A 22,755-nucleotide genomic window follows, 5' to 3' on the forward strand; every position below is an offset into this window, starting at 1 on the left:
TCCATCTATCTTTTTTTCTATCTATCTACCTTTCTTTCTTTTATTCTATTAGAATAGGCAGGTAGGGAGTATATAATTATATATATATCCACATATATATAATATATATAGCAATAGCGGTTTATTTTTTTGTTAGCGGTAGTGTAGATATATATAGCAGTTAGTTTGTGTGTTTTATAAAAAAAAAAAAAAAATTTGTTTAGTTAGTGTTAGTGTTAGTTACGTTATGGCGAGGAAGTTGTTTAGCGCCGAGGAGGCATACGCCATGCTGTGGTCTGAGTCGGAGACCGCATCAGAGATGGCGTCCGAGATGGAACCTGTTTTGGGCAGTGACGATGACAGCGTCACTTCAGGTTCATCTTCAGGGGACGTTGTCCCTGATGCAGTTGAAACTGCAGAACTTGAAAGCGCAGGGCCAAGTAGCGCTGTAGCACGGGACAGCCTGGTCCCTCCAGTCCAGGCTCTTGTATGGGCACCTGCCCCATCTTTTGGGCCTAGAATCCACGGATTTACGGCCACTCCTGGCATAACCGTGGACAATACAAATTTTGTCCAAATGGATTACTTCCATTTATTTATAACGGACGACATCCTAAATCAGATTGTCCACGAAACAAATTTATATGCCACGCAATATATAAGGCAGAAACCTTCATCCACCCATGCCAGAGATTGGACGCCCACCAATTTGCAGGAATTAAAAAATTTTTTGGGGCTCACCCTAAATATGGGTATTGTCAAAAAGCCCTCCATTAGGTCTTACTGGTCAACAAGACCCGCCCAAGCCACCCCAGTATATTCTGCAGTAATGCCCAGGTCTCGTTATGAGACAATAATGAGGTTCCTCCACTTCAATGACAACGCACAGGCCCCCCCAAGTACCGATGCAAACCGGGATCGGTTGTTCAAAATAAGACCGCTAATAAATTCCCTGAATAATTTATTTCTGCAACTCTACACCCCTGAGCAGAATGTAAGTGTGGACGAATCCCTCCTCAACTTTCATGGCAGACTTAGCTTTCGCCAATATCTACCTTCAAAAAGGGCAAGATATGGCGTTAAGCTCTACAAATTGTGTGAAAGCGGGTCAGGATATACCACCGCCTTCAGGATTTATGAAGGGCGGGACCGCACAATAAATGTTCCTGGATGCCCCCCTGATCTTTCCACCAGCAGTAAGATTGTGTGGGAGATAATGCAGCCTCTGCTTCACAAGGGGTACCACCTGTACTGTGATAATTTTTATTCCAGTGTGCCCCTGTTTAGGCATTTGCATGCTGCAAGGACTGGGGCATGTGGTACCAAGCGCAAAAACAGAATTGGTTTTCCACAGCAATTAGTGGGGAAGCGCATGGTAAAGGGGGACTCCTGTGCTTATGCATCTGAAGAATTGCTGGCGGTCAAGTTCAGGGATCGCAAAGATGTGTATGTGCTAAGCACGATTCATACCGCAGGAACAGTGGCAGTGAGGGAAAGAGGGGCAACATCGGACAAGCACAAACCAGTGAGCGTGTCCGAATATAACAAGTACATGGGGGGGGGTGGATTTAAGCGACCAGGTTTTACAGCCCTATTTAGTAAAACGCAAAACTAAAACCTGGTACAAAAAAGTGGCCATTTATCTGTTACAGGTGGCCATCCACAACTCATTTGTGCTCTATAAAAAAAACAGAGGCAGAGACACATACCTGGATTTCCAGGAGAAAATTATTGAAGGCCTCATTTTTGATGTTCAGGACACCCGAGAATGCCCCCAGTCTGAGGATGTCACGCGACTGACTGAAAGACACTTCATCAGTCGGATTCCCCCAACAGCAACCAGAAGCAACCCCCAGAAAAAGTGCCGCGTCTGCAGAAAAGACGGGCACCGCAAAGATTCCCGATATTTCTGTCCCTCATGTCCCTCGCAACCAGGCCTGTGCATTGAGCCATGTTTTAAAAAATACCACACTGTTCTGAATTATTAGATTTTAGTTAATTTGTTGAAAATATATTTGCCCTACATTACGTTTTTATTTTTCCCCTGATTTTACTCCAAGGGTGAGGGAGGGAATGGGTGGGGGGTGGATGTCATGTTTGATGTTTTCTAAAGTTCATCTGCTGGAGAGCTCCATTTGCATTAACCTGAAATTTCTTATTTTAGAAAACCCCAAAAAATAAATTCCCATTATACCCCTAGATGAATATTTTGGGATTTCTGCTTCAAGAGCAGATATTTTGGAAGTGTTATAGAAACTCTGTTGAGTTTTGTAAAACCAGCTTTGAAAAAAAGCGATTTGTGAAATAATCTTCTTCTATCCTCCGCCCTCCTACATCTCTATGTGATAAATAAGGCCACATATTTGGTATCCCCGTGCACGGGAGAAGTGGCAGAATGTGAACGGAGATTAATTTTGACCGTGGTCTATACCGTGTGTGAAAAATGCTGGTATAAACTGACGCATTTGCTAAAAAATTGCTGATTTTATTTTGTTCCATCTTATTCAAGAAACTTTCAGAAGAAAACTGGACTTGCTAAAAATATGATAAACCCCTTGAAGGAAACCTTGTGGGGTCTACTTGTGTGAATGAAGTCATTTATGGGGTGTTTCTAATGTTTCAGCAGCATTAGGCTCCCCAGAAAACAGTATGCGGCTCTAAAATCAAATGCAAAATTCCTGGACCGAAAAGGCCAAAAAGCCTCCTTTTATGCCAAGCCCTGGCACATGCCCGCACAGTGAATAAGGCACACATATTTGGTATCCCCATGCACGGGAGAAGTGGAAGAACGTGAAAGGAGATGAATTTTGTCCGTGGTCTATACCGTGTGTGAAAAATACTAGCCTAAACTGACGCATTTGCTAAAAAAGTGCTGATTTTATTTTGTTCCATCTTATTCAAGAAACTTTCAGAAGAAAACTGGACTTGCTAAAAATATGATAAACCCCTTGAAGGAAACCTTGTGGGGTCTACTTGTGTGAATGAAGTCATTTATGGGGTGTTTCTAATGTTTCAGCAGCATTAGGCCCCCCAGAAAACAGTATACGGCTCTAAAATCAAATGCAAAATTCCTGGACCGAAAAGGCCAAAAAGCCTCCTTTTATGCCAAGCCCTGGCACATGCCCGCACAGTGAATAAGGCACACATATTTGGTATCCCCATGCACGGGAGAAGTGGAAGAATGTGAAAGGAGATTAATTTTGGCCGTGGTTCATACCGTGTGTGAAAAATGCTAGCATAAACCGACGCAATTGTTAAATTCTTGCATTTTTTTCCAATTTTGCCCACTTTAGTGAAAAAAAAAAAAATGATATATACTGACAAATGCCACTAAAACAAAGCCCTATCTGTCCTTTAAAAAGAGTGTAAAATTCAAAGATGAACTTTATTCACCTGCTGAGTTATAGTCATGTAAAGAAGCGCATAGCAAAATTGTGAAATTTGCTCTGGTCATTTAGCTGTAAAACAGCCTAGTCCTTAACCGGTTAAGGCTAAATTCACATACTTTGTAAAATATACGCTGTTGAAGCAGCCTGAAAAAAAACCACACCAAATTCCAATACTAAATTTGCACCGAAAATCGACAACACACATTAAATCTACAGCAGATTACACTGTTTGGACACTTTCACACTTGCATATTTTGATTTGTACATATATTGCATCAGTATTTGGATACCAAAACCGGGAGGGTAACCTACAAAGAGAAAATATATAATGGAAAGATTTGCACCTCTTACTTGTTTTGGACCCGCTTCTACAAATACTGAAGCAAAATACTGCCATGTGAAAGAGACCTTATTGAATGGGTCTTTTTTTACAAACTCACATTCTACTATTATTTCCTACAGATTCCACAACGGTATTTTTGCAGCAAATATGCAATATGTGCCCAACCTAATATGATCAACATTGCAAATTTTCTCACATTTGATGACCTAGTATAGAATCTTGAGTATTTCTTCATTTTTACTATCTCTGTACATACATTTATTACTTTATTTTTTCTCATTTGCAGTATTCCAAGTCTCAAATACAGCCCGGGGCTAAACGATTAATTGCGGTCCAGCCACAGAACAACCCACCATTGCTTTGCTTCGCTCAGTTATTTGCAATTGTGTTTGGTATTAACCTATTTTTTACTTCTTTATAGTTTTTGCCGACAACTTGTATTGGTTCCTGTAGATTCTGAACACAACTGTGTAAAAAATCAACTAAATTAAATGTTTTTGAAATAAATATTAGTTTTCAAACACCAGGTGGCGCAGTGAAGGGTGAAATTCAGCTGTTTTGACACTAGATGGAGCCCTGCTTACTACAATGTGTTTCCTTCATCATATAAGTACTGACAGTCCCTGTGTGTTAAAGTTTAATGACAGATAATAATTACAAAATAATTATGAAAATGTGCAGGATAAATTATATTAGGTAAAACGTGCAAAGCTTTTAAATAGATACAGTAGAGGCATTTTTGTTGATTTTTCACAACTGTTTTCCTTCTTTCATCAGATAACATCTTGTTGGTGTCATCATCATTATCATCATTATCATCATCATCATCATCATCATCATCACCTTGACTGAATAGAACAATTATATTGAATAAATATGCTATGACTTCTGGTCAATTTAAATGGGGTTTCCGACAGTTTAAAAAATAACATATATTCTCACCTTTCAAATCTCCCGCTGATCCAGCGCTGTCGGTTCCATAGACTCCATCGATCATTGTTAGTCCGCAGTGACGTGTCATATTTCACACGTTACCATTATAACCAATCAATGTCCGTGCAGTGATGTCAGTGGTGAAGTGTCGATTTTTTAACAACGTTTTTAAGTTATTTCAAACTATTGCTAATGTAAATATTAGTTGGACTTGCTTTATTTATTATCATATATTAGCTGTATGCAGGTTGACCCATTGGTCCATGTAAGACATAGATTGGCCATGTCCATAGTTACTGCTCCAGGTGTCAATGGCGGCGAGACAAGAAAATCTAGGGACTATCCCGTCTTCCCTGCAACGAGACTGTAGCGCAGTGCCTCTCAAACTATGAGGTGCTCCTCTCCCCCCTGTGTACAGCGAACAGTAAAACTGCCTCGCGGGAAAAAGAAGCGACATGCCCTATCTTCGGGCGCTTCCGCCTCTGACCTCCCATTGACTTCAATGGGAGGCAGGAGAAAGCGTATTTCTCGCTGTTTTATGCCCGCGGCGTTCAATGGCCGCGGGCGAAAAACGGCGCGATAATCGCCGCGAAAATCGGCGTGCAGGTAGAGGATTATCTGCCTCAAAGTTCCAAACGGAATTTTGAGGCAGATATTCCTCCCCCAAAATACTCCGTGTGAACATAGCCTTATGGTGCCCAACAGCAACGTGGCAGCACCTGTACTGGCAGGAAAAGTTACTGCAGCATCAACATGATGTGACACTGACAATGAAGTGTCTCTTTTAACCTGCGAAAAGAAAGAGGATTGACAAACGTCCATCAAGGGACCCCCGTTTTCCAGAGGGTCCCAGAGATGAGTAGTGTGTATGCTGCCCATAAAAATAGTGACTGCCAAGAGCATAACTATTGAATGCTGAGCCCATAGGACATTTTCAAGAAACCTCTGTCCTTTGAAATGTTGGGCCCTTTTATATTTTAACACAAGCATTCCCTCCTCAGTGTAGGTCCCTAGGTAAATACCTACTTAAAGAGGACCTATCACTAAGAACAGCATATGTGTTTAACTTGAAAAATAATTAGTCCCCTAAAAATAAATATTTTTCTAAATACATGTCATTTAAAAAAATAAAATAAACCTTTGTAAAAGTCCTGCGTCTTATATGCTAATAACCCAACTCCCCGCAGAAATCAGGTCTAAACTTCCTGGTTAGAAGATTCCCAGCATGCTCAGCTGCTTCCCACAACCCACTACGGCAGCATATTGAATCAGAATGCGAAATCTCGCTGGTTATCGTGAGTGTCCCTTTAAATCTGACAGAACCTCCATGCAGGGACATCAGCGCTTTCCTGCCGTTATCTCCATGGTAACTGCCTTAAACAAACTGATTTGAAATTTTTCAGTTGATCAGTTGAGAAGAAGATCTGAGAGTATGAAGAGTCCAGCCGACGATAGTGATATTATATATGTATATCACACCTGTATCATGGCAGGTAGGAGCTCATCATACATCATTTCTTATATAGTCTCCTGGATTTATGTCAGTTCTACATATATTTATAACATGGAAGATTATAGAGGGAGCGTGTAACGGTATGGCAGCTGGCCATCAGGATACAAGTAAAGTCAATAGTTCGAATAGGTGTACCTGTGGTAACTTCAGACAGCAGGAAGATAGGCTCGGATGGGACCTTGGCAGCAGGCAGACACCAGGCCTGGTGTAACAAGGCAGATGTAGTACTCAGCACAACACGACTACAAATCTAGTTATTGCACATGCGCCGCTACCACTTGTACCTACACAATGTTTACACCAGTGTTCCACTTTTTAAATGTTTGATCGTAAAACAAAACGTAGCCTTTGGAACAGTACGGAAAAATCAGAGAGGTCTCCCAAAGGCCCTCCTAGGCCAAAGGCTACAATTTGGCGAAAGCAGGGCAATGTGCAGTGACGGGGTGCTCTTCTTAAAGTATAGGGACTAGAAAGATGTCCATATGCTCAGCACAATACACAATGAGATAAGCACTCTCGTCCCTGTGCGAGGCAGATCTGCTGAGACCCCAAAGCCTGTTTGTATACAGGCGTATAATAAATACATGGGAGGGGTCGATCTTTCCAACCAAATGATTAAGCCCAATAATGCTATGAGGAAATCCAGGACCAGGTATAAAAAGTTAGTTATTCATCTAGTCCAGGTAGCGATGTATAACTCGTACATTTTGTACAGATCTGCCGGCCACTAGAGTAGATACCTGGAATACCAGGAAAATGTAATTAAAAAATACATTTTTGAAAGCAGTGGGGAAGAAGAACCTTCAGTGTCAGTCAGTGAAGCCTCAAGAATAGTTCGAGGGCAAAATTTTCCAGCAGAGGTGCCCCCCACACAAAAAAAGTTACTGGCGCAAAAAGATGTCCCGTTTGCCACAAACGAGGAATCCGTAAAGATTCTCGTTATCAATGCGACACATGCCCCTCCAAACCCGGCCTTTGTATTAAAGATTGCTTTAAAACCTTCCACTCCGCTTTAGATTATTAATTTTGTTCATTTATTCAATTTTTCACATTTATTCACTACCACTTTTGCCGCTTTTAATTTTATTAATTTAGTTTTATACCACTTGCTTTATTGCCCCATTACAAACTTGAACACAAAATAACTAAACAAAACTAAAAATTCTCATTATACCCCTAGATGAAGAAAACATATGGAATATTTCTGTACTACAGAAAAAAGCGGAACAGACATTTGTTTCTCGATTGTTTCCTACTGCAAAAAAATGAAACTGACATCTATGAAAAAAATAACAATTGTTACTCTCTACAACCTCATCCATGTCTGCCAACCCCTTGTGCTTTAAAGATTCTTATTACACCCCTAGATGAATACCTTCAGAAGTGAATAATTACCATATCCTTTGATAAACTGAGTTTTTATATTTTTGCCTGTGTTTTTATGACCATGTTCTGCCATATTCAGCTGTTATATTTATCATTATTTCATAACTGGCGATATGGGCATTGTGCTTTTTTTTTTTTTGAGGATTTCAAGTTGTTCATGATCAACACAGTATGGGCTCTAGATAGTTTTATTCTGGTTTTTCACTGACCTCTTAAAACCAACAAAACTTGTAGTAAAGCTGACAATATTTTGGGGATTGGTGGTCCTTTACTATCCATATATATATATATATATATATATATATATATATATATATATATATATATATATATATATATATAGTGAAGGAAATAAGTATTTGATCCCTTGCTGATTTTGTAAGTTTGCCCACTGTCAAAGTCATGAACAGTCTAGAATTTTTAGGCTAGGTTAATTTTACCAGTGAGAGATAGATTATATTAAAAAAAAAGCAGAAAATCACATAGTCAAAATTATATATATTTATTTGCATTGTGCACAGAGAAATAAGTATTTGATTCCCTACCAACCATCAAGAGTTCAGCCTCCTCCAGACCAGTTACACGCTCCAAATCAACTTGATGCCTGCATTAAAGACAGCTGTCTTACATGGTCACCTGTATAAAAGACTCCTGTCCACAGACTCAATTAATCAGTCTGACTCTAACCTCTACAACATGGGCAAGACCAAAGAGCTTTCTAAGGATGTCAGGGACAAGATCATAAACCTGCACAAGGCTGGAATGGGCTACAAAACCATAAGTAAGACGCTGGGTGAGAAGGAGACAACTGTTGGTGCAATAGTAAGAAAATGGAAGACATACAAAATGACTGTCAATCGACATCGATCTGGGGCTTCATGTAAAATCTCACCTCGTGGGGTATTCTTGATCCTGAGGAAGGTGAGAGCTCAGCCGAAAACTACATGGGGGGAACTTGTTAATGATCTCAAGGCAGCTGGGACCACAGTCACCAAGAAAACCATTGGTAACACATTACGCCGTAACGGATTAAAATCCTGCAGTGCCTGCAAGGTCCCCCTGCTCAAGAAGGCACATGTACAGGCCCGTCTGAAGTTTGCAAATGAACATCTGGATGATTCTGAGAGTGATTGGGAGAAGGTGCTGTGGTCAGATGAGACTAAAATTGAGCTCTTTGGCATTAACTCAACTCGCCGTGTTTGGAGGAAGAGAAATGCTGCCTATGACCCAAAGAACACCGTCCCCACTGTCAAGCATGGAGGTGGAAACATTATGTTTTGGGGGTGTTTCTCTGCTAAGGGCACAGGACTACTTCACCGCATCAATGGGAGAATGGATGGAGCCATGTACCGTCAAATCCTGAGTGACAACCTCCTTCCCTCCACCAGGACATCAAAAATAGCTTGTGGCTGGGTCTTCCAGCACGACAATGACCCAAAACATACAGCCAAGGCAACAAAGGAGTGGATCAAAAAGAAGCACATTAAGGTCATCGAGTGGCCTAGCCAGTCGCCAGACCTTAATCCCATCGAAAACTTATGGAGGGAGCTGAAGATCCGAGTTGCCAAGCTACAGCCTCGAAATCTTAATGATTTACAGATGATCTGCACAGAGGAGTGGGCCAAAATTCCATCTAACATGTGTGCAAACCTCATCATCAACTACAAAAAACGTCTGACTGCTGAGCTTGCCAACAAGGGTTTTGCCACCAAGTATTAAGTTTTGTTTGACAAAGGGATCAAATACTTATTTCTCTGTGCACAATGCAAATAAATATATATAATTTTGACTATGTGATTTTCTTTTTTTTTTTTTATATAATCTATCTCTCACTGGTAAAATTAACCTAGCCTAAAAATTCTAGTCTGTTCATGTCTTTGACAGTGGGCAAACTTACAAAATCAGCAAGGGATCAAATACTTATTTCCTTCACTGTATATATTAAAAGTTCAACAAAAAAAAAACTTTTCCCATTTTTCCCCAAGCACAATATAAAAAAATAAAATAATTTGGTATCGCTGCGTCCGTAAAAGTCCGATCTATTACAATATAACATTATTTAACTCGCACAGTGAGTTTAAAAATGTAAAACGTCAAAATAGTTTTTTTGGTCACCTTAGCGCTTAAAAAATTAAATGAAAAAGTGCTAAAAAAAATGTACCAAAAAATGGCGCCAATAAAACTATAGCTCGTCCTGCAAAAAATAAGCCCTCACATCGCTCAAACGATGGAAATATATAAGTTATGGCTCTCAGAATGTGGTGAAACTGAACACATTTTTTTTATTAAACAATATTTTTTTCTTTGTAAAAGAAGTAAAATGTGAAAGTTTTTCCTATTTTCTGTTGTCTAAAGCCTGGGTGCGTCTTATGGTCAGGTGCGTCTTATAATCCGAAAAATAAGGTACATGTTAACTTTACTCTGTGGGTCAGTACGATTCTGGCGATACCAAATTTATAGCACTTTTTTATGTTTTACAACTTTTTGCACAATAAAATTACTTGTATTTTTTTCTGTCACCATGTTGTAAGAACCATAACTTTTTATTTTCATCGTCGACAGACCTGGGGGCTTGTTTTTTGCGAGACGAGCTATAGTTTTTATGGGTACTATTTTTGGATACATCCGACTTACTGATCACTTTTTATTCCAATTTTTGTATGGCAAAGTGACCAAAAAACTGAAATTCCGGCATTATTTTTTTTACGCCGTTCACCGTGTGGAGTAAATAACATAATATTTTTCTAGTTCAGGCCATTATGGTCGCGGCAATACCAAATATGTATGGTTTATTTATTTATTTTCAATAATAAAGGACTTGATAAGGGTAAAGGGCGATTTTTTTACACATTTTTTTTAGTCCCACTAGGGGACTTGAAAGTCCAACTGTCTGATTATTTTTTTCTAATTCATTGCACTACCTATGTAGTGCAATGTATTAGATCTGTCAGTCGTTCACTGACAGCAAGCTATATAGGCTTCGCCTCCGGGCGGGGCCTAATCGGCTTCCGTAATGGCAGAGCAGGAGGCCTCCTTTTGCCTTAGCAGCAGTCGGCAGCCCTGCGATCGCATGCAGGGCTGCCGATCTGATAGCAACCTCTAAGATGCAGCGATCGATGCATCTAAGGGGTTAATGGCAGAGTTCGGAGCTAACTCTGGTTCCTGCCATTACAGTTGCAAGTCAGCTGTAACATACAGCTGACATCCACCGCTGATGAGGCCGCCTCAGCTCCTGAGCCGGTGCCATCTTGCCGGGGCCTGGAATGCTTCCGTACTAGGCAGACCGGGAGGCCAGTATTAGGCCTTTGGTTTCCATTGCAGTCACTGGCACCCCGGCAATTTCATTGCTGGTGTGCCGATGAGTTGCAAACCTCTTAAATGCAACCATCGCTTTTGACCGCTGCATTTAAGGGGTTAATGGTGGGGATCGGTGCTAATTTCAGTTCCCGCCATTACAGCAGGGTATCGGCTGTAACATACAGCTGACACCCGGGGATGATGGCATCGACTCAGATTCTGAGCTGGTGCCATACATTTGTCGTAAGTATACAACATTTTGCGGGAAGCACTGGCTTTCCATGACGTATACTTATGACAAATGTCGGGAAGGGGTTAAAGACCCAGACATTCTTTCATTTTTAAGTTTTTTGTTTTTCACTCCCCGTCTTCCAAGAGCCATAGTTTTTTAATTTTTCCGTCAATAGAGTGGTATGAAGGCTTATTTTTTTGCGGGGGGAATTGTAGTTTCAATTGGCACCATTTAAAGTACCATATAATGTACTGGGAAACGGGAAAAAAAATTATTTGTGGGGTGGAATTGGGAAAAAACTAAATTCCTCTATGTTTTTTTGTTTCTACGTCTTTCACCGTGCGGTAAAAACAACAAATTAGCTTAATTCTGCAGCTCAATACGATTGCAAGGATACCAAATTGATAATTTGTTTTATATTTTACTACTTTTACTTACGCTTCTGAGAATGGAACGGCTCCCGTTCGCATTCTCTATGGGGTTGTATGTGCCGTATTCCATCTCTGTATGTGTCGTTAATCGACACATACTGAGATGAAAAAAAATGCCAGCCCCCATAGAGAAGTAAAAGTAAGAACACAGTAAAAAGTAGAACATGAGAACACAAATAAATAAAATTTATGTTAATATCATATTAAAGGCAATATGATAAAAAATTTGACACCTTCCCTTTAAGTCCCTTATTTACCCAGTCTAAGGCTCTGCAACTGTATGACTATGGGCCTACACTGTAATATTGATGGCCTATCCTTATGATAGGCCATCAATATCTGATCGGTGGAGTCCAACTCTGAGCCCCCTGCCAATCATTGTTTTTGGGCACAGCACTGTACATTTGGTTTTGTCTATGTCTGGTATTATAACTCATAGAAGCTCAGTCCTTTTCAAACAAATGCAAGAATTAAAAAAAAAACAATAGAGTTGTCATGTTTAAGATTGTAGGTATATAAATAAATTGACTTTATTATTCATGTTATCCTCCTTTCCAGATCACTTCATGGATAACTCAGATCTGATACTGACACTGGGTGAGATTTGTGCTCCAGTAATTGCCATAATAAATACAAATGAAGACAACACCTTGGGAGATATTTCTCCTACCCATCTGGATAATGAAAATATGGGTATTCCAGATATACAGCCTCGACCTTTCATTTTCTCACCACCAATATTTAAAGGTCCTTTTCCACAACCCGATGACATAGAGCCAACATCCACTACTGAGACAAGACGTAAGACAATAGAAGAGGCCTCAGAGAAACCTCATGACCAGTCTACAACATCAGGATATGAGACTATTAACTTGGACAAGACAGAGCCTCTACCAAGTTTTAACGGACAAAACAAATCAGAAAGGTCAATGACAGAACAAAATACTTTTTGTTTTGATGAGAAACATGATTCAATTACATCTTCCGAAACAGCATCTTCTAAATGTGACCGGCAATTGACTAAATCTATAATGAGAATAAAACAATCTACAGACTCAAAGATTTCTGCAGTAACTGTTACCAACCCAGACTACAAGAAAAGACAATACAACAAACGTAAGCTTGAATTTACCAACCCAAGTAGTCACCTGGAACCTAAAATAAAGAGGCAGAAACAAGAGTCATATTGTGAGGAGCAAGCCATAACTCCAAAACCAAAGAGAGTTGAACACGATGGTCACTCCAGACAACATCTAAAAGGAGAAGAAAATACACCACGAGCTAGTATAAAACATAAAAGGTTACACAAGGATAATAATCAAGAGCACGCAAGAGTACAGCGTATATGCCTGCCAGACGAAACACTGGACATCCCACAGTGGCAGGAGGAATTGCTCAATGGAATTTTTTATTTCTTTTTATTCCACTTTTCAATTTTTGTGCTCTCTTTTTTTTAAATTATTCATTTTAGCCACAAGTTCCTTGATACTATCGCAACTATTTCATACCAGTAGCCACCTAGAATCACCAAGGAATTGGACATGGCTTTTATGTCTTCATTTTAAAACTGAGCTTTATTTTACAATGACACATAAAGCTAATGTGTCATTATTCTGTGACTGACACCCATAACCAAGCATTGCCTTCATCTGTTATCATATTGGACGCAATGTGCTGTAAATGCAAACAGATGGTAGTTTAGCACACAGAGTTCTCAAAGCAAGTGGAAATAATTGTAAATTTTTACTAAGCTGGTGAAAATCTTACCGTGCCTGAGTGTCTGAACAATCTATCTAATGTCTTTAGATAAATGTGCCATATAGTCCTCACAGACTACAACCAATAAATAGCTGATTGAGTGTTTACCAGACAATCCTCGTGCATTGCAACAAGTTGGTAGCTGAAGATAAAAGCGTATGTGCCTTGTTTACAAGCCTTGGACAATTCACATTCTTCCCTGGGGGTATAGAGGCAGAATTGAAGGTTAACTTTCTAGCAATATCTTTGCTGTGGCTTGTTATGCATGGATAAATACAGTATGTTTCCACATGGGACTGAGCGGTCTGAATATGGGGACTAGTGGTCTGGAGGGATCTGAATCTGGGGTCTGCAGGGTCAGAATCTGGGGTCTGTATCTGGGGCCTGGGGATTCTAAATCTGTGGTCTGAAGGTTCTGAATATCTGAAGTCGGAATCTGGGGTATATAAATCTGTGGTCTGAGGGGTCTGAATCTGGGATCAGATGGGTTTGAATCTTGGGTCTGGGGGTCTGAATCTGGGGTCAAAATCTTGGGTCTGAGGAATCTGATTCTGGGGTCTGAGGGCTATGCAATATCAGTTTATTTATGGAGTGTGGGAGCAAACGGGAGTACCCACGCATACAAGGCTAGAACACACAAACTTCATGTAGGTATTGTACTTGGTAGGATTTGAACCCAGGGCCCCAGTGCTGCAAGGTAACAGTTCTAACCACCAAGTGATCATGCTGTATGTTTTAGCACCATTTATTATAAACTAGCCAAATCTATTATACAACATTGCTAATGTTAATGGGCAGAGCAGAGCTCTGTTCACTATGTCGTCATGGGTAACGTTTTATATGAGCCATGATGGATATGGTGGATTCGTTATGTAATGGATCCCTACTAACTCCTTATAATGCATCCTTTAGTTTAGCATATTTTATACTGGATAGAATAGCACAGTATGTTATACTATACTGGCTGTCAAGGAGCAATGGAAACCTGACAAAAAGGAGATATCGCAAGTGTGAACAAAGCCTAAAATGGGTATTGTAAAGTATTTAATGCATTTATTGATATTGCCTTGCTTCGTGCCCCATAAAAGAGACAAGAAACAAAACACATCCTCAGGTAACTGACTTTTTCGATTGTTCCTTAAAGCGAAACCTAACCTTTTAGGTGACTTTTCAGAATAGACTGTCATATGTGTTTACATGAGAAACACAATTTTTGGCCCTTATATGACTTGTATTCTGCAATTTCTAGTAGCCTTCCACTCTGCAGGCTCTATCTCAAATTCCCTGTTTTTGCTGAGCTTTTGGGTGTAGTCTAACTACTATCATGTCTTGTATACACTACACACATAGAAGAGGAGAATTCTGCTCTCCTATCTATATATCACATGTATAGAAGCAGCTGGAACGTATAGGAGATTGTACAACAGTAATGAGCAGTGTAGCCGTGAATTCAGAAATGAGGTGAGGTAGAACACTTACCAGGAAGCTGCAGCAGGGTCTGTGTCACTCTGTATCTCCCTCACTCTGCTCCTGCTCCTTTTCCTTTCCTCTCCATGGACTTCTATGGGCAGCTGTAACCTCATCCCTCAGTGAGCTGATAGTCCATCTTGTCTTTAAGAGACGGAAAAAGCAGTAAATTTAATAAACAGTTGTGGGGGTGGGCCTGATCTAATTAAGATATATTATAAAGTTTATTCTATTCGCTTGCACTATTGATCTATGCAAAGTCTGTTGATGCTGTCAGTTGGGGACAATTGATCTGTTTTTGTTCAAGAGACCAATGCATGATAAGTAAGAGCTACTGTAACGTCTATGGTCACGGTCCGTCGTTCGGTCGTTAACCTCGACGGCCGTGGCCATGGATATCTTACCTCGCTGCAGTGTCGTCCTCCTATGAGGCGCTGGCACTCACTTCGGACCTCGAGTGTCTCTGGCAGGCGCGCGCGCCCGCGCATGCACGGCCCTGGGCTATAAAAAGGGCTCTGTCCTATTGCTATTTGCCAGAGCGTTGTTTGTTACCCATCGTTTGTCGTGCTTATGGTCTCCCAGTGTCTTCCAGTTTCCCAGTGTACCTTGCTCCTGTATCCCGTATCCTGTTTCCGTGCTACCTAGTTCTAGTGCCGTGCTGTGCTATTGCCGTGCTGTGCTACAGTCTACGCTTGATCTGCTACACCTCACCTGATGACTTCCCGCCGCCTGGTCCTGGACGTGCCTGCCTCGCTACTGTCTATGATTGCCTCAGGTACCCTCGCTGAACTAATTGAACTCTGTACTTACCTCTTTGGCCAGCAGCCATCCCGCTACGCGGTACGGCCCAGTGGGTCCACACCCCGCATCGTGACAGTATGCTCTGGCCATGGACTCCGCTGGTCAATTCAAGGGCTTGGCACCCTCCCAAGCCATGCAGGCGGATCTGCTGGATCTCCGAGCTAGGCAGGATCAGCTCCTCATGGCAGTGGACTCTATAGCGAAGCAGCTAGAGACGCTAGTTGCTTCTCTTCCTGCCTCTATGCAAGTCCTTCAAGCCGATCCTCCTGTTACTCCTCCTGGCAATTCCTGTCCGGATCCTCGGTTCTCGCTGCTATTGCCCTCTCGGTTCGATGGAGACGCCAGTGCTTGTCGGGGGTTTCTGAACCAATGCCACATTCATTTTACCCTGCACTCTCGAGTATTTCCGTCAGATGGAGCCAAGATCGCATTCATCATATCCCTCCTAACTGGCAAGGCCCTGGCATGGGCTAATCCTATCTGGGAACGTCAGGAACCCGAAACCCGAGATTTCCAGGAGTTCATGCGAATATTCCGAACTGTTTTTGAGGAGCCTGGGCGAGTCTCATCGGCAGCCACTGTCATCTTCAACCTTCGCCAAGAGGACACCTCCGTGGGTGAGTATACGATCCAGTTCCGGAGAGCTATCCTGGAACAATGAGGCCTTCGTGGCATCCTATTGGCATGGTGTAAAGGATCTGCCAGGCACAGCTTCGGGGTTAACTCCCTTAATTAATCAGTCAGCACCTGAATCTACATCCCTGAGACTGACTCCAGCTTCCACCACTCAGGCTGGCAGGCTTAGGAGTGGGAGTGCCTATCGCAGCCTGGCCAGACTCAGCTAGCTCCCGCCCTCTGTCTATTTATACCTGCATTTCCTGTTCCTCCTTGCTTGTTATTCTTTTTCGTGTGGTTTCCTGGCCCAGCTACAGCTCCTTCTATTTTGTTCCTGCTCCATACTGACCCTGGCTTACTGACTACTCTTCTGCTCTTCGTTTGGTACCTCGCACACTCCTGGCTTGACTCGGCTCGTTCACCACTCTGGTTGCTCACGGTGTTGCCGTGGGCAACTGCCCCTTTCCCTTGCTTGTATTCCCTTGTATGTTTGTCGTGTTTGTCGTGCACTTACTGAGTGCAGGGACCGCCGCCCAGTTGTACCCCGTCGCCTAGGGCGGGTCGTTGCAAGTAGGCAGGGACAGAGTGGCGGGTAGATTAGGGCTCACTTGTCCGTTTCCCTACCGGTCATTACATAATAACAAGCCCATACCTAGTCTACCCTGGTCCCTGACACCACTATGGACCCCCGTGAGACCCTGGCTCAGCAAATGCAGGGTCTCTCCCTACAGGTCCAGGCCCTGGCTCAGAGGGTCAACCAGCCTGATGCTACCTTGGTAGTTCCCCTCACCGCACCTCTTGAACCCCACCTCAAGTTGCCCGACCGGTTCTCAGGGGACCGGAGGGCTTTTCTCTCCTTTCGGGAGAGTTGTAGGCTTTACTTTCGTTTAAAGCCTCATTCCTCAGGTTCTGAGAGCCAGCGGGTGGGTATAATTATGTCCCAGCTCCAGGAAGGGCCCCAAGAGTGGGCCTTCTCCTTTGCTCCTGACGCCCCTGAACTTTCCTCCGTTGATTGTTTCTTTTCTGCTCTCGGACTTATTTATGACGAGACTGACAGGACTGCCTTTGCCGAGAGTCAGCTGGTGACCTTACGTCAGGGTAAGAGACCTGTTGAGGAGTATTGCTCTGACTTTAGGAAGTGGTGCGTAGCTTCTCGGTGGAATGACCCTGCCTTAAGGTGCCAGTTTAGGTTGGGTCTGTCGAATGCCCTGAAAGACCTGCTAGTTAGCTATCCCTTTTCTGACTCCCTAGACCAGGCTATGGCTTTAGCGGTACGACTTGACCGACGTCTCAGGGAACGACAACATGAACGTTTATGTGTTTTCTCCTCCGACTCCCCCATGATGCCTCCCGAAGTTCCGTTGCTTCGTTCCTCCCCGAAAGACTCAGAGATACCTATGCAGCTCGGGGCCTCCGTGTCCCCCCAACAACGTAGAGAATTCCGCAGGAAGAATGGTCTCTGCTTCTACTGTGGGGATGACAAGCATCAAGTGAACAACTGTCCTAAGCGTAAGAATGCAGCCAGAGAACTTCCGCGCCTAAGTGATCATCGGGGAGGTCACTTGGGCGCACAGGTATTTCCAGTAAATAGGAAACGTACTAAGATCTTGCTTCCCTTTCAGGTCTCTTTTGGTGGTAGGTCTGCTACCGGCAGTGCCTTCGTGGATTCAGGGTCCTCTACTAATATTATGTCTGTGGAATTTGCTATGTCTCTTGCTATGCCTCTGATTGATTTGCCTAAACTTGTCCCGGTAGTGGGTATCAACTCCACTCCTCTTGCTAATGGTTATTTTACACAGCATACCCCTGTTTTTGAACTCCTTGTTGGCTCCATGCATTTGGAGCAATGCTCTGTACTGTTGATGCAGGGATTATCGTACGATTTGGTTCTAGGCCTTCCCTGGTTGCAGTTGCATAATCCCAGGTTTGACTGGAATACTGGGGAGCTAACCAAATGGGGTAATGAATGTTGTACGTCATGTTTTTCTGTTAATTCTATTTCTCCCCCTGAGGAGGCGAATACGCTACCCGAGTTTGTTCAGGACTTCGCTGATGTTTTCTCTAGGGAGGCCTCCGAAGTGTTACCTCCTCATAGAGAATATGATTGCGCTATCGAATTGGTACCAGGAGCTAAGCTTCCTAAGGGTAGGATATTTAATCTTTCTTGTCCCGAACGTGAAGCCATGAGAGAGTATATCCAGGAATCCCTGGCCAAGGGTTACATTCGTCCCTCTTCTTCTCCGGTAGGTGCTGGCTTCTTCTTCGTGGGGAAGAAGGATGGTGGTCTTAGGCCATGCATTGACTACCGTAGCCTGAATAAGGTCACGGTAAGGAACCAGTATCCCCTTCCTTTGATTCCTGATCTCTTTAATCAGGTTCAGGGGGCCCAATGGTTCTCTAAATTGGATCTACGGGGGGCGTATAACCTTATTTGCATCAAAGAGGGGGATGAGTGGAAGACTGCGTTTAACACGCCCGAAGGCCATTTCGAATACCTCGTCATGCCCTTTGGGTTGTGTAATGCCCCTGCGGTCTTCCAGAATTTCATAAATGAGATTTTGAGAAATTACCTGGGGATATTTCTTGTAGTGTACCTTGATGACATACTGGTGTTTTCCAAGGACTGGTCCTCCCACATTGAGCATGTCAGGAAGGTACTCCAGGTCCTTCGGGAAAACAAACTGTTTGCCAAAACCGAAAAATGTGTGTTTGGGGTACAGGAGATACCATTTTTGGGTCAAATCCTCACTCCTCATGAATTCCGCATGGACCCCGCCAAGGTTCAGGCAGTAGCGGAATGGGTCCAACCTGCCTCCCTGAAGGCGCTACAGTGTTTTTTGGGGTTCGCTAATTATTACAGGAGATTTATTGCTAACTTCTCGGTCATCGCTAAGCCTCTTACGGACCTCACTCGCAAAGGTGCTGATCTCCTCCACTGGCTTCCTGAGGCTGTCCAGGCTTTTGAGGTCCTTAAGAAGTGCTTTATCTCGGCCCCGGTGCTGGTTCAGCCCAACCAAATGGAGCCATTTATCATGGAAGTTGACGCATCTGAGGTGGGAGTGGGGGCTGTCTTGTCCCAGGGTACCAGGTCCCTCACCCATCTCCGCCCCTGTGCCTACTTCTCCAGGAAGTTTTCGCCAACTGAGAGTAACTATGATATTGGCAACCGCGAACTCTTAGCCATTAAATGGGCATTTGAAGAGTGGCGCCACTTCCTGGAGGGGGCTAGACACCAGGTAACGGTCCTTACCGACCACAAGAATCTGGTTTTCCTAGAATCTGCCCGGAGGCTAAACCCGAGACAAGCTCGTTGGGCGTTATTTTTTACCAGATTCAATTTTTTGGTTACCTATAGGGCTGGGTCTAAAAATATTAAGGCTGATGCACTGTCGAGTAGCTTCATGGCCAGCCCTCCTTCGGAGGAAGATCCTGCTTGTATTTTGCCTCCAGGTATAATCATTTCCTCGATCGATTCTGATTTAGTCTCTGAAATTGCTGCTGATCAAGGTTCAGCTCCCGGGAACCTTCCTGAGAACAAGCTGTTTGTTCCCCTGCAATTCCGGCTAAGGGTACTTAGGGAAAATCATGACTCCGCACTATCTGGTCATCCAGGCATCCTGGGTACCAAACACCTCATTACCAGAAATTATTGGTGGCCTGGGTTGCCTAAAGACGTTAAGGCCTACGTCGCCGCTTGTGAGGTTTGTGCTAGGTCCAAGACTCCCAGGTCCCGACCAGCGGGCTTACTGCGTTCGTTGCCCATTCCCCAGAGACCTTGGACACATATCTCCATGGATTTTATCACCGATTTGCCTCCATCCCAAGGCAAGTCGGTGGTGTGGGTGGTGGTAGACCGCTTCAGTAAGATGTGCCACTTTGTGCCCCTCAAGAAACTTGTTTGTCAAACACATCCTGCGTCTCCATGGGGTCCCTGTCAATATTGTTTCGGACAGAGGGGTACAATTTGTTTCATTGTTTTGGAGAGCCTTCTGTATGAAGTTGGGGATTGATCTGTCCTTCTCCTCTGCCTTCCATCCTGAAACCAATGGTCAAACGGAGAGGACTAATCAATCTCTAGAACAATACTTAAGGTGTTTTGTCTCTGACTGTCAATATGATTGGGTCTCATTCATTCCCCTTGCCGAATTTTCCCTTAATAACCGGGTCAGTAACTCGTCAGGGGTCTCTCCCTTTTTCTGTAATTTTGGGTTTAATCCACGGTTCTCCTCCGTTTCACCTGGTAGTTCCAACAATCCCGAGGTAGAGGTCTTTCATCGGGAACTGTGCACAGTCTGGGCCCAGGTTCAGAAGAACCTAGAGGCGTCCCAGAGCGTACAAAAAACTCAGGCTGATAGAAAACGTTCTGCTAACCCCCTGTTTATGGTCGGGGATCTGGTGTGGTTGTCGTCTAGGAACTTGCATCTCAAGGTTCCCTCCAAGAAGTTTGCTCCCCGGTTTATTGGGCCGTATAAGGTCATTGAGGTCCTCAATCCTGTCTCCTTCCGGCTGGAGTTACCCCCGTCTTTTCGTATACACGACGTGTTTCATGCCTCCCTCCTTAAACGCTGCTCCCCGGCCTTGGCTCCCTCGAGGAGACCTCCTGTTCCCGTCCTCACCCCTGAGGGGGTGGAATTCGAGGTGGCCAGGATTGTGGACAGCAAGATGGTCCAAGGCTCCCTCCAGTACCTGGTCCATTGGAGAGGTTACGGGCCCGAGGAGAGGACGTGGGTACCCGCCCGGGATGTTCACGCTGGGGCATTGGTCAGGAGGTTCCACCTGCGTTTCCCCAGTAAGCCAGGTCCACTTAGAAAGGGTCCGGTGGCCCCTCATAAAAGGGGGGGTACTGTAAAGGATCTGCCAGGCACAGCTTCGGGGTTAACTCCCTTAATTAATCAGTCAGCACCTGAATCTACATCCCTGAGACTGACTCCAGCTTCCACCACTCAGGCTGGCAGGCTTAGGAGTGGGAGAGCCTATCGCAGCCTGGCCAGACTCAGCTAGCTCCCGCCCTCTGTCTATTTATACCTGCATTTCCTGTTCCTCCTTGCTTGTTATTCTTTTTCGTGTGGTTTCCTGGCCCAGCTACAGCTCCTTCTATTTTGTTCCTGCTCCATACTGACCCTGGCTTACTGACTACTCTTCTGCTCTTCGTTTGGTACCTCGCACACTCCTGGCTTGACTCGGCTCGTTCACCACTCTGGTTGCTCACGGTGTTGCCGTGGGCAACTGCCCCTTTCCCTTGCTTGTATTCCCTTGTATGTTTGTCGTGTTTGTCGTGCACTTACTGAGTGCAGGGACCGCCACCCAGTTGTACCCCGTCGCCTAGGGCGGGTCGTTGCAAGTAGGCAGGGACAGAGTGGCGGGTAGATTAGGGCTCACTTGTCCGTTTCCCTACCCCCCGGTCATTACACATGGCCTGTCGTCCGAGATCAAGGATGAACTGGCTGCTCGAGACCTGCCTTCTGCCTTGGATGACTTGATTCTGCTTGCCACTTGGGTAGACATAAGGCTGAGGGAAAGATCTCACGAGGTTCGTCAGGAGCGTCGGGGCCCTAGACTGGCACCCAACTTTCAGCAACACCTCTTGCCTGCTTCTATTGCTTTGGCCGAGGTCCCGATGCAAGTAGACCGACTAAAATTATCGGTCCAGGAGAAACAGCGCAGGCGCACCACTGGACTTTGCTTATATTGTGGCCTCGCTGGCAATGTAGTGCGTCAGTGTCCTCACAAGCCAAAAAACCCCAGCGCCTAGGTTTGTTTGGAGAGACAACCCTGGGCGTCAACACATTGAATCAAGAACTCTCTTCCAAACTATTCATTCCCGTAACCATCATTGCTGGCGAGAGGTCCCATCAGGTCTCCGCATATCTGGACTCCGGCTCTGCAGCCAACTTCGTCTGCCAGGACCTTGTGGATCTCCTACAGTTCACCTCAAAGTTTTGGAGAGCACTCTGCGGCCTCCTCTGTGTAAAATTGGACTTCTCTTCGGCCTATCATCCCCAGTCCAATGGGCAAGTCGAGAGAGTTAACCAGATTATGGAGAACTATCTATGTCACTTTGTTTTCAGGCGCTATGATGATTGGGTGCAGTTGCTCCCGGGGGCAGAGTTCTCTTATAACAGCCACACCAGTGAGTCGACCACTCCCAGTCCATTCTTCATCATCTACTGCCAACATCCTCGGATACCTCTTCCTGTTTCTACTATGTCCCAGGTGCCTGCAGCCGATTCTACCTTCAGGGACTTTCTACAGATATGGCAACAGACCCGATCTTCTATCCTGTTGGCGGTGGACCGCATGAAGAGAAAGGCAGATACAAGAAGACGGGCGCCTCCGCAGTTTCTTCGAGGGACTAAAGTCTGGTTGTCTTCTAGGAATATCCGGCTGAAGGTGCCATCGTGCAAAATTGCTCCTAGGTTCCTCGGACCCTTCGAAATCCTGCTACAGATCAACCCGGTATCCTACAAGCTGCCGCTCCCCCCTACCCTCAGGATTTCTAACTCCTTTCATGTCTCCTTGCTGAAACCCGTGGTCCTGAACCGCTACTCCAGGACTCCTAGCTCCACAGTGGCACCTGGCGGCTCATCGGGGACTTTCGAAGTAAAGGAGAT

General features: G+C 44.1%; 1 protein-coding gene across 1 annotated transcript; it reads left to right on the top strand.

The window, feature by feature from the left end:
* Positions 1-5,911: 5,911 nt before the first annotated feature.
* Positions 5,912-13,351, top strand: LOC142750949 (uncharacterized). The gene is made up of 2 exons (XM_075859931.1): positions 5,912-6,137; positions 12,062-13,351. The coding sequence occupies exons 1-2, from the start codon at positions 6,077-6,079 to the stop codon at positions 12,958-12,960; spliced, it is 960 nt and encodes a 319-aa protein (XP_075716046.1). The 5' UTR covers positions 5,912-6,076; the 3' UTR covers positions 12,961-13,351.
* The last annotated feature ends 9,404 nt before the right edge of the window (positions 13,352-22,755 follow it).

Source organism: Rhinoderma darwinii, chromosome 3 (assembly GCF_050947455.1).
Source record: "Rhinoderma darwinii isolate aRhiDar2 chromosome 3, aRhiDar2.hap1, whole genome shotgun sequence".
Lineage (NCBI taxonomy): Eukaryota > Metazoa > Chordata > Amphibia > Anura > Rhinodermatidae > Rhinoderma > Rhinoderma darwinii.